The sequence below is a fragment of the Brachyistius frenatus genome, unplaced genomic scaffold (genome assembly GCF_029030835.1).
Source record: "Brachyistius frenatus isolate BFR_SWC_R1_liver_20210118 unplaced genomic scaffold, ASM2903083v1 Contig_164, whole genome shotgun sequence".
Taxonomy (NCBI): domain Eukaryota; kingdom Metazoa; phylum Chordata; class Actinopteri; family Embiotocidae; genus Brachyistius; species Brachyistius frenatus.
Window position 1 is genome coordinate 570,001 of NW_027210763.1, and position 12,500 is coordinate 582,500.

The 12,500-nt window shown below is 45.7% G+C and overlaps 1 protein-coding gene across 8 annotated transcripts in view; it reads right to left on the reverse strand.

Annotated features, from left to right (window-relative positions):
- znf423 (zinc finger protein 423) overlaps positions 1 to 12,500 on the reverse strand; it is a 150,714-nt gene that overhangs the window by 59,432 nt on the left and 78,782 nt on the right. For 5 of the 8 annotated variants that reach the window (XM_069716886.1, XM_069716889.1, XM_069716892.1 and 2 more), the window contains one exon: positions 8,843 to 8,863. The exons of 2 other annotated variants lie outside the window; for them this stretch is intronic. In XM_069716886.1, coding sequence (XP_069572987.1) covers positions 8,843 to 8,863 — 21 coding nt within the window. Of the gene's footprint in view, positions 1 to 8,842; positions 8,864 to 12,241; positions 12,444 to 12,500 lie in introns of those variants that run through there. One more of the 8 variants, XM_069716891.1, reaches the window with a different exon arrangement.

The window sequence follows — 12,500 nt, forward strand, 5'->3', positions numbered from 1 at the left end:
TTCCTTCGGTCTCGTCCTGTAAACAGTAAACAGGTCACATGACGACGTGATCAGAGTAACGAACGCAATTATCGTGACGTCGCGGGTTAACGGGGTGTTTTTGCGTCACCGGATTACGAAGCCTTCACAGAAGAGGAAATAGAGCCAATATTCACAGGGACGTTACAAGTTTTGGTAAATTCCTGAAATTCTTCCGCAGAAAATGACGTCATCAGAATCTGTGCTGAAAGTATTAAACAGCATGAAGTAAAATAAACTCGCTTCATTCAAGAAAATCATGAACAATCAGAAAGACTCCGATCCTGTTTTCTCATCAGCAAAGAAAACTGTAGAGGAAACAGGAAGTGACGGGATTTGCGGGAAAATGTAGCCTTCAAAATAAAATCATCTGATTAAATGTTTCTTTTCTGATCGCAACAATCCCCCAAAAATAAAACCCTCAGAGAAACTCTGGAGGGACGGACCGGCTTCTTCAACTGCAGCTGCAGCACAACATCTGCATTCACAGGTCAATTATTGCATCAGCTGTTAAAATAGATGTGAAGTTACGATCATTGATGACAAACAAAACAAATGCAGCATGAAAATTGGCACAAAAAATGTCAAAAAGCATTAAAAACTGCAGGAACTTGTTATTCCACTAAATACATACAAGAAAAATAGAAGGAGCTCGATATGGAAATTACAGAAGACAAGTTGGGAAAACGTGGAAAAGTCATCACTCGTCCAGCAGTTGGAGTTCTTGCTGCGTTTTATTACACCGTAGGTGACGAGTTGACGGATAAAAGGACGCCGAAGGTTTCGGGGGGAAAGTGTCGCGACAAATCTGAGCAGATCTGTAATTTCACCGAAGACATCATCGGTGGAAACGGCAGATATTTGGTGAAAATACCGTCAGCAGCATGCAAATTAAACATTTTAAAAAAGCCATTAGAAGGAATAGATGGATAGAAACACCAAGAAAAGATCAATGGAGCACAAGTGTGGAAGAAATCTGCACAATCGGGAAAACTGACGCGCATAATGAGGTTCCACAGAAAGCGGGATGAAAAGCTTCCCGGGCTGTTTGTGAGTTACGTTCTTGTAAAACTTAACGTTTGTCTTGATGTTTTTTTTTTTTTTTTAAAGAAGAAATAAAGATTTAAGAGAAACAAAACTCAGCCTGATAAATTCGGCCTGTCGCCGACAGCTGAAGCTTTTCTCACTTAAATAAATACAAAAAGTCGCAGAGCTTCAAACGTGTAAATGTAGGAGAGTGTCAAAATGTTGTTTATCGTGTGTACGAAAGAAAAGTCGAAGCAATAATGGGAAGAAAGAAAGCAAACAAGAGCTAAAGAAAGAAAAAAAAAAGAGTAAAAGTAAGAGATTCTCTCCTTGGCGGCTGGTTTTGTCACCTTGCTCACCCAAAAGGGGGAGGAGGGGGGGAGGGGGGCAGAGCAAAGCACCTTGGGAAATTACTGAAACCAGAATGCATTGATTTATCCGGGACGGTGTGTGTGTGTGTGTGTGTGTGTGTGTGTGTGTGTGTGTGTGTGTGTGTGTGTGTGTGTGTGTGTGTGTGTGTGTGTGTGTGTGTGTGTGTGTGTGTGTGTGTGTGTGTGTGTTTTTGTCAGAAGGCCTTTGTACTGCAATAAAGAGAACAGCCTGGTCGACATCTGTCGAGAGACGAGAGATAAGAGCGACGGTGTACGTCGTCGTAGCAACCTTTCCTCTCTTCCTCGTGCTCGTCGCTGCCTTCTCCCGTCTTCCGCCGTGTAATTAAGAGCCAGAGAGAAGAAAAAACAAAAAAACCTTCAACCTCTCCCGGCGTGGCTCGGCCTCGCGGCCGCACGCAGCACCACACGTCGGCTGGTTTAAAAAAACAACAACAAACAAACAAAAAACAACAACTTCTCTCGTCTCTGTGACTCGAACATGATTTTGTTTTGTAATCTAAATCGACAGCTCGTCGCGGAGCTCGACGGGAAACGCTGATTTGTTGTGGTGAACTTCTGGTGAAGCTCCACCTCGATCTGCCCCGGATTACCTCACATTTATAAAAGCGTCTCCGGCGTTTACAGGACGGACGCCGAGACTACGTCTCAGCATTCGGAGACGCGTTACGGTGACTCGCGTCGGTCAACCTGCTGTGATTTAGTCATTCAGACAACATCCTTCGGGATTATTGCGCAACAATGGCGTGACGGTGACGTAGTGACGAGTTTAAAATCAAGAATTTGGGTGTTTTATTCTGAAAATTTGACCGGAGTCTCTTTGTTTTTTTCTCCGACTGACTTCCTGCGTCTCATTTTTCCGGCCGAGAGAGAAACATTTTTTAAATGAATTTAAACTAAACACAGAAAAGCCTGATGAATACAGATGTTGTCCAGTTGACTGATTGCTTCAGAGTCATCAGTCATTCAGGGTTCATCTTGTCTCCATGGCAACACAAACACCAACCAGATCAACCAACTAAAGAAGATAGATAGAGGAGGGTGAAGATAGAGGAGGGTGGAGGTAGAGGAGGGTGGAGGTAGAGGCGGTGGAGATAGAGGCGATGGAGATAGAGGCTGGTGGAGATAGAAGTGGGTGGAGATAGAAGTGGGTGGAGATAGAGGCTGGTGGAGATAGAGGCGGGTGGAGATAGAAGCGGGTGGAGATAGAGGACGGTGGAGATAGAGGCTGGTGGAGATAGAGGCGGGTGGAGATAGAGGACGGTGGAGATAGAGGCTGGTGGAGATAGAGGCGGGTGGAGATAGAGGCGGGTGGAGATAGAAGCGGGTGGAGATAGAGGCTGGTGGAGATAGAGGAGGGTGGAGATAGAGGCTGGTGGAGATAGAGGAGGGTGGCGATAGAGGCGGGTGGAGATAGAGGAGGGTGGAGATAGAGGACGGTGGAGATAGAGGCTGGTGGAGATAGAGGCTGGTGGAGATAGAGGAGGGTGGAGATAGAGGAGGGTGGAGATAGAGGAGGGTGTTCAACCCGTGTTCATCCCGTGAGTGAGCATCCTACAACACGCTCTGATCCGTCCACACGTGTTGAAGCATTGAGTGACTAATCTGTCCGTCACCTGTCTGTCCAGCAGCTGCTCAGAGATCCATTAATAACATGAAGCTCCCTCCATCCATGTTCTTCTGTCTGTCTGTCTGTCTGGCACCCCCCCACTCCCCCCCCCTCTCTGCTGGTTCAAACAAGGCTAGCAAGGTGACCCTGAATCACAGGGTGTGTGTGTGTGTGTGTGTGTGTGTGTGTGTGTGTGTGTGTGTGTGTGTGTGTGTGTGTGTGTGTGTGTACAGTCCCAGTAATTAACACCAGCCACTAATGAAGTCCAGCTGCTCAGCGAGAGAGGACTAAAGCGTGAGCCAAAATGTGCCTGAAACGTCTCTCTTCCTCTCTGTGTCTCCCCCCTTCGCTCCTCCCTCCTCCCTCCTCCGATCATCTCTCTCCTGATCCCCCCCACCCTCCCTCCTCCACCCTCACCCCCCTTCCTCCACCCTATTGATCTGCATTCACTCGTCTGCTGCTCCCTCCGTGTCCTCTGCAGTCTCCATCTCCCGCTGAATGAATCTCACTCGATAGATCTGTAATCAAACCGCCGTCTCTGATTCGGTATTTTATTATATTTGTTTATTTATTTATTTATTGTCTGTCTGCTTCTTCGCTTCCTTTCTTTCATGTTCAGAAACCTGCTGCCTTCAGTTTACCGTCGGCGTTCCTCTTTACATATTTATTTCACATTTCTACAAGTTGACCGGCAAAATAGAAAATATTAAACTTCTTTAATTAGCTTTTTTTTTTTTTTAAATTTATTTTTATAAATTACAAAACCTGTTTCTGCTCCATTGATAATGTTCTATTTGTTCGTATAAACAGGAGAGCTGGAGCGTACGTAGACATCAAGTCGTAACTCCAGTTTGACCTCCTCGCGACTTATAAACCTGCAACAGAAGATCTCATGTAAACGAACCTTCCGCTGGATCTGGTAACGAGACGCCGTGAACCTCCACGAGCCGACGGAGACTCTTAAAACACTTTTATTTCATCCATAAAAACGAAGCGCTTCGGCACCGAAACTCTTTCTGTCTACATATCTGTTACAGAACACTACAAGGAATATGATTATAATATATACAGCTTCATCTGCAATATGTGAGTGCCACTCATTATAGAAACTAAGGTTTGAAAAGCAGGATTTCAGCATGGAGGGGTTAAAGGTCAAACAGGAGAATCGAAGGCGTATCACGGGAAAATGAAAAGCACCTGAACACCAAAAAACATATTTGAATAATGCACCAACAGAGAAATGCTAATGTGAATGTAATCATTAAAGATTTAAGGTCAAGACTGATTACAATCAGGCAATTAATTCAAATTGACTGATTTGTTAATGTACTTTTTTGGGATCCTTTTTCTAACCGAAGCTGCAAAATAAAATATTTTTCTTTTCAACGCGTCGAGCTCGTCTCAAATGAAACAAAGGTCAACCCGACCTGCTGCATGACATCACGAGGCCACAGCGCCCCACACACACACACACACACACACACACACACACACACACACACACACACACACACACACACACACACACACACACACACACACACACACACACACACACACACACACACACACACACAAGCAAACATCTGGGGAAAAAACCCCACCTCTCTGATGTCCTCCGTCTCTCACAAACTTCCAGAGACGTTCACCTCCTTCATCCGTATACGCTAGTATCTACCTCAACGTTATCACACACACACACACACACACACACACACACACACACACACACACACACACACACACACACTCTGTCTGCACCACTCACACACTCCCGCCGCTGCCAGCTGTGACAGATGTGCCTGTCACAGGAGAAAATGAATTCAGAATAGTTAGTGAATTAAGCAGCGAGTTAATTGTTGCTTGGCCTCTGTTTATGAAGCGCAGAAAGGCAAAGCGCCTTGTTTGTCTTGTGACAATTAGCCAGTAGAGAGAGAGAGAGAGAGAGGAGGTAGGTGTGTGTGTGTGTGTGTGTGTGTGTGTGTGTGTGTGTGTGTGTGTGTGTGTGTGTGTGTGTGTGTGTGTGTGTGTGTGTGTGTGTGTGTGTGTAATTGTCCCGTTCTCTTTAGCAGCTGGTGCAGCCACACCTGGACGGGTTGAGTAAGAGAGAGAGAGAGAGGATAGGGGGATGTATGGTCTATCTTTCCCTCCCCCCCCCCCCCCCCACACACACACAGAAGTTTAAGAAAGACATCACTCATAGGAAGCAGACAACTTCTATACATGAGTTAAGATAGCTGATGTTGCATGTAGAAATATTCTCACAGGCAAACACACACACACACACACACACACACACACACACACACACACACACACACACACACACACACACACACATCATTATTCGGTCCTGTCCCCATCTATTTGTCAGTGTGTCCTATTAGGTTTCCAAACAGCTTGTAATGACTGGTAATAAACAGCAGAAGAAGAAGACGAAGGTAAATCAAGCGAGGAGGACGACAAAATGAGCTCTCCGGGGGGCCCCCGTGCTCCCAGCCTTTCAGAGCGCTCTCACACACACACACACACACACACACACACACACACACACACACACACACACACACACACGAGCAGAAATACGCCAACAATTCTGTCTACGCAGTCATGCGAAGTCGATAAAGCAGACGATAGCAGGTTATGGCCGCTAACAAACAGCAAACACTTAATTTGAACGATGTCAGAGGGGCGAGAGGAGTCGCAGAGGGAGGTGCAGAGGAGACGCAGAGGGAGGTGCAGAGGAGACGCAGAGAGAGGCGCCACGTTTCAGGAAAGAAATGGACTTTACTCCAAATGAACGTGTTTCTGACGTGTCACTGATCTGCATCTTATCTTACATCTGCAGATCTCTGGCGACGTCACATCATCGCTCGCTCGGATACGAGATGCAGGTGCAATAAAACATGTTGGAGGTACACGAGCAGACGTACGGTCAAAACGTTCAGAAGATTATGGCATTATTTTATAAAAGACAAGTAAATTACATGAAAAAAAAATAATAATTACGTTTTAAAATGTGTAAATTAAATATTTTTGTGTTAGATTTGTACCCACAGGCCATCACTCTATTGCACCAGCTGTATTTCCACCATTGTTTTGGTGTATATTTCTTTTTTTTAGCTGTAAATATTAAATATTTCAGTTTTTGTGTTTTTACATTGAGAGAAATGTTACAACTGGAGTCAAACTCCTTGTAAACACACCTGGCCGATAAATCTGATTCTGATTTATTCTCATCTTCACTCCTCCCACATCCTTTCCTCCTTCTCTCCTCTCCTCCTTCCTTCCCTCCTCTCCTCTATCCTTCCCTTCTTCCTCCTCTCCTCCATCCTTCTCTGCTCCCCTTCATTCTTCCCTCATCCTCTCCTCCATCCTTCCCTTCCCTCCTCCCCTCCATCCTTCCCTTCCCTCCTTCCTCCAGCCCTCCGTGGTCCCTCCTCTCTCTCCGTGTTCGGTCCCTCGTCCCTTCATCATCACTCCCTCCCTCCCTCTGGTGTCACAGCTCGCTGGCTCCAGGTGGTGAGGGAGGAAGGGAGGAAGGGATGTAGGGAAGGATAGATGGAGGGAGGGAGGAAGGGATGGGAGGAGTGGAGAAGGAGGGGTTGCTGTCATCTGTTCATACCATCACTGCTCAGTCCTGTACGGTTCATTATTATTATTATTATTATTATTATTACCAGCATTTACTACATATTTTCATGTTTAATGACATCAAATCATGCAGACTGTGGATTATTTAATACATCTGGCCTCCAATAGATAAAAATATGTAAATAAATGACTTTATATCGACTGAATCTGATCTATAACTGAACATGGCAGCAGGAGTCAAGTGTAATTTTTATTTTTCATCTTTGAAATGAACAAAATCATGACAAACTGGTCATTTTAAATACTTTCAATTCACTAAGTATTCAGATTTAATACGCAGCGTGTCTTATCTTTACATTACTTATGATAACAACAATGAAAAGAGTTTTATGAAGATGTATTTTAATCTGTTTTGTGCAGAACCGTGACAGTCGTGGTGTCGCTGTAATTAAAAGCAGCACAGTGTTAATGACTGTTTTAAAGGTTTCCATGCAGGCGGGGGAAGAGGGAGAGTGTGGGGGGGGTGGTGTAGGATGGGGGGCATTTGAGGTTTAAAGGGGAGGAACTTCAGACTTTTCTTCAACTCATCAGATGTAATTTGACTCCCGTGAGACAACATGATGTCGTGCTGAAAACCGTCTCAGATGAGACGAGCTGTCGGACATACTGAAATATTAAAATATCTGATTTTTGCATTTTTGACAAATTCCGATACGAGATCAGTTTCCAGGGGAAAAAAAAAATATAAACGATTTGAATCCGTTCGGAGAACTAATGCAGACGGCGGCGGTCCGCAGCAACGACGGAGGAGGCAGAGCCGTCTGTCTTATTAGTTCAGGTGCAGCAGGGCAGAAGAGAGCAGCAATGTTGTCAGCCGGTGGCAAAGACTACGACGCGCACACACACACACACACACACACACACACACACACACACACACACACACACACACACACACACACACGAGTGAGCCCTCAGCCACATTATCCACCTCCATTGACTCTAAAAGCTTCTTATTCGCCTCATTAAGTCTTCAGTGACACAAAGTAACCAGACCAGACCGCGCTCGCTGCCACACACACACACGCACACGCACATAGGTGTGTGTGTGTGTGTGTGTGTGTGTGTGTGTGTGTGTGTGTGTGTGTGTGTGTGTGTGTGTGTGTGTGTGTGTGTGTGTGTGTGTGTGTGTGTGTGTGTGTGTGTGTGTGTGTCTGCACGCATGTGTAAAAGGAAAAGGGTGCACAGACACACAACCCGGCTCAGCCACGGCCCGCGGGACGGCTGCTTAGACAGCACGCCGACATCACCAGTCAGCCGCATCACACATTTGACTGCAGGCTAACAGACAGGTTTGAAGCGTCACACGAAAAAAACGCATCCTCCAAAATAAATAAAAAAATAACACACCAGCGAGCTGGTTTTAATGCCTCAATCCACACAGAGGGGTTCAGAAAGTCAGCAACACGCTGAAGGTGAAAAACGCATCCAAACATACAGCCGTTGAAAAGTAAAGCTGACGATCAGACATGTGAAGAATGTGCAGGAGGACGACTACCTGCAATTATTAGAGTGCATTGATGTAAATAGGTAAGTAAAGCTCATGCTGAGGACACATCATTAGCCACCACACACCGCGGGGAGCACTTAGATCCAGGTGAGTGGCCACTCGATACCTCCGAGGCATCTGTGTGTGTGTGTGTGTGTGTGTGTGTGTGTGTGTGTGTGTGTGTGTGTGTGTGTGTGTGTGTGTGTGTGTGTGTGTGTGTGTGTGTGTGTGTGTGGTACGAGGTGGGAAGGACAATGAAGCATGCAGCTAGCAGCAGGGACCGGGTGGATGAGGAGTTGAGGTGAGGTGAGGGGTAATTGTGCAAAGATTCGGCTAAAAGGTGTCGAATTCAAAAATCCGCCCTCCTTATTTTACTGTTATTAATTTTGATGCCGTTTTCCTCTGAGAAATAACGAGCATCTTCTAACCTTCAATCTCTGCCTCCACGTTTTTGGTTTTCCACACCATGCTATGTGGCTTTTTTTTTTTTTTTTGCACATCGTCGCTGCGTTTCGATCATAAAACAATCAAGACTGAATACTAAAAATGTGTACAAAAAAAAAGCAGATATAATGTTCATGATGATGGGCAGGCAGTGGGACAGCACAGTGCTGCCTTGCTCATAGTGTGAGCTAAGGAGACAGAAAGGGGACAAACCTTGCCGACAGGTGGGCTCTTCTACGGGCCGTCCAATAGGCAGGTGGGGATGGGGGGAGAGAACGGGCAGGATTAGTCATCGTGAACGTGTGTGTGTGTGTGTGTGTGTGTGTGTGTGTGTGTGTGTGTGTGTGTGTGTGTGTGTGTGTGTGTGTGTGTGTGTGTGTGTGTGTGTGTTGGGGAGGAGGAGGCAGAATTAAAAGACAAATTAGTCTCACTGTCTGGTGAGCACACATTGCTTTAAAAATCCCTCTGATCATGTGAGGAGGAAGAAGAAGCGCCGACGTGCAGCTACACCTGAACACGCTTCATCAAGACGTCTCAATGCTGCTGCAGCTGAAGTGATGCACAGAAAAAGGAAAAAAAATATATATAAGATGGGGGCAGGAGCGGGGCGGGGGTGGGGGGTATGCTAATTACAGAACCAGTCCCTGATTAGGACCGATGGAGAGGAGAGAGACGCGTGCTGTGTGCTGCTCTTTGTGCGCACACGCAGCTCATGCAGTGTGCACGTGTGTGTGTGTGACAGGAAGCAGTGTGTGTGTGTGTGTGTGTGTGTGTGTGTGTGTGTGTGTGTGTGTGTGTGTGTGTGTGTGTGTGTGTGTGTGTGTGTGTGTGTGTGTCGAGATGTGTTTGAGAAGTGAGGTCTCATGCTGGGAAATCTAGACTGAGGTGATTAGTAAAGCATTAGTGGCTGCATGCAACACTCAGAACACGCTGTCAAGGACCTTATTTAGGGGTGTGTGTGTGTGTGTGTGTGTGTGTGTGTGTGTGTGTGTGTGTGTGTGTGTGTGTGTGTGTGTGTGTGTGTGTGTGTGTGTGTGTGTGTGTGTTTTTGGGGGGGGGACTTTTTTTTTTTCTCTCTCATTGAGTGGTTTCCTCTACAGCCAAATGTTTTACCTGCCTGTTTATTGTTTGTTGTAATTTATGGTGTGGAAGCTGCTTTTTGATTCGGCTAAACACACACACACACACACACACACACACACACACACACACACACACACACACACACACACACACACACACACTTAACAGCAATAATGTCTTCACCTCAGTATCACACAGACATAGGAATGAGGAAGGGAGGGGGAAAGAGGGAGGCTTCTTCATGATATGCAGCTGCACAGCAGAAAAGAGTAAAGCTGCCAAAAGTCGAGGAGCCCGAAGAGACACAAACACACACACACACACATAATGAGAGGGGGGACACAAAGACAACGTCATGACCGAGCGGCGACCATCAGTGATGTCATCAACCATCAGTGATGTCATTGTTGGTTTGTGAACGTTATGAATCCTCCAGTTCAGATTCTGTCCGTCACCATCTTGTTAGTTCGGAGCGGTTTGGAGCAGGAAGTGACCATATTTGGACGAGCTGGGGGAGGAGCCAGAGGTGGATCTGACCGATCTGATCGGAAACCTGACGATACTACATCCCGCCCACCAGTAGCTGTAACCTGACTGCACCACAGACCTGTCAATCAAACAGACACGCCCCCAAAAACAGGTCTTCTTGAATCTTCTTTTCTAATGAATGAGGGATTATTTTCAGATGGACCTCCAGAAAACTAAGAAGAAGGAGTGACTTTAGCTAACAACACCGAGATAACTGATGGACACATTTTATTCACTTTGGATTTGATGAGAGAAGTTGAATGGGAGTCTATGGAGCCGGAGGCTTTTTGGAGCCGACCTCTAGTGGCACTCGCTGGTATTACAGCTGAAGACACTTCTGGATCGGAACCATTTTATAAACTATGAACACTTTTCTTTACAGTCTGCGATTGTTATAAACAAATAAAACACATTAAAAAACAGGAAACTAGTTCATCACTTTATGACATTGCTGTGTTGTCATAGTGATACCGTCATCTTTTTTCAGCACCGCCTTCATCTCATTTCTCTTTTTTTCTCTCTGTCATCTCTCATCTCTTTAAAGCATCCTCCCCTCTCATGAAGACCTGCCCTCCTCCTCCTCCTCCTCTTTGAGCATGCCCAAGTCCAAAAACACAAATAAATAAATTTTTACTGAAAAAATAAGACTTTTCTTTGAAATATATTGATTTATTTAAATGTACATTCATGATATAGACTCTGTTGGCCCTTCAGCTTTTCTGTCTCACACACTAAAAAAAAAAAAAAAAAAAAAAAAAAAAGTCTCAAATAGCAACTTGGTACCTGAGGCAAGAAAATAAGAAGCAGATAACTCAATCTGTGTGTCGGCCTCCTCGGTGTGTGTGGGAGATGGACTGAGGCTGTGTGTGTGTGTGTGTGTGTGTGTGTGTGTGTGTGTGTGTGTGTGTGTGTGTGTGTGTGTGTGTGTGTGTGTGTTTTAACATTAGCATTGCCACTCCGCTCTTCTGTACTCAGGTATTCTCGGCTGCTGGAACACCTGTCCTGCCGACGTTAGGGGGCGGGGCCAAAGATGGCGCTTTTGATCACGTCAAAAGTAAAAAAATATATATATATAACCATCCTCAGTGCTTCACAGGTGTCGACCGGTGCTGCGTCACAACTCCTTATAATGGATTCAGAAACTGCTGATGCATAAAACGGTGAACAAACCAAGATGGAAAGAAACTGATAATTCGCTGCTGCCTCCTCTCAACCTTCTTGCATGATTTCCCTCCCTCTCTCTCTCCCGTCGAGTCCTTCCTCTCCTCAGTCACTTCCTCTCCGCCTGCGTCTGCCTCCAGAGCAGGGCATTGACCACATGGTGTTTTAATTAACTTGTGTGCCGTGTAAGAGCCAAGGCTGGCGGGGAACACACACACGGGGTGCGACTGTACAATCACAGTAAAGCTGAGAGCGAGGCATCGTAGGGTCCCTGTTTTAAATAATAAAGTCTTGCAGTCAGGGACCTTTTTCTGGTTTAACATCGCTTGAAGTAGTTCCTTAAGAATTGTAAAACTACTAATTAATATGCAGTGTTTCCACTCTGTGCATTTAGCAGGAGAAACAAAATGGTTCTGATGCAGAAGTGTCTTCAGCTGCAATACCAGCGAGTGCCACTAGAGGTCGGCTCCAAAAAGCCTCCGGCTCCATAGACTCCCATTCAACTTCTCTCATCAAATCCAAAGTGAATCAAATGTGTCCATCAGTTCTCTCGGTGTTGTTAGCTAAAGTCACTCCTTCTTCTTAGTTTTCTGGAGGTCCATCTGAAAATAATCCCTCATTCATTAGAAAAGAAGATTCAAGAAGACCTGTTTTTGGGGGCGTGTCTGTTTGATTGACAGGCTTGTGGTGCAGTCAGGTTACAGCTATCGGTGGGCGGGACGTAGTATCGTCAGGTTTCCGATCAGATCGGTCAGATCCACCGCTGGCTCCTCCCCCAGCTCGTCCAAATATGGTCACTTCCTGCTCCAAACCACTCCGAACTAACAAGATGGTGATGGACAGAATCTGAACTGGAGGATTCATAACGATCACAAACCAACGATGACATCACTGATGGTTGATGACATCACTGCTGGTTGAAGCTTCACGTTTTCAGGATTTGAATTCACTGAACAGAAAACATTCACTTCACCTGTGTCTGACATGAGAACACGGAGACACAACTTCCCCTCCGCTGCAGGGTGAACACGGACACGGTGACCTGACGAGAAAGTAAATCTCCTTAGATGAGCTGCACTTTGACAATGTTTGTTGCAAC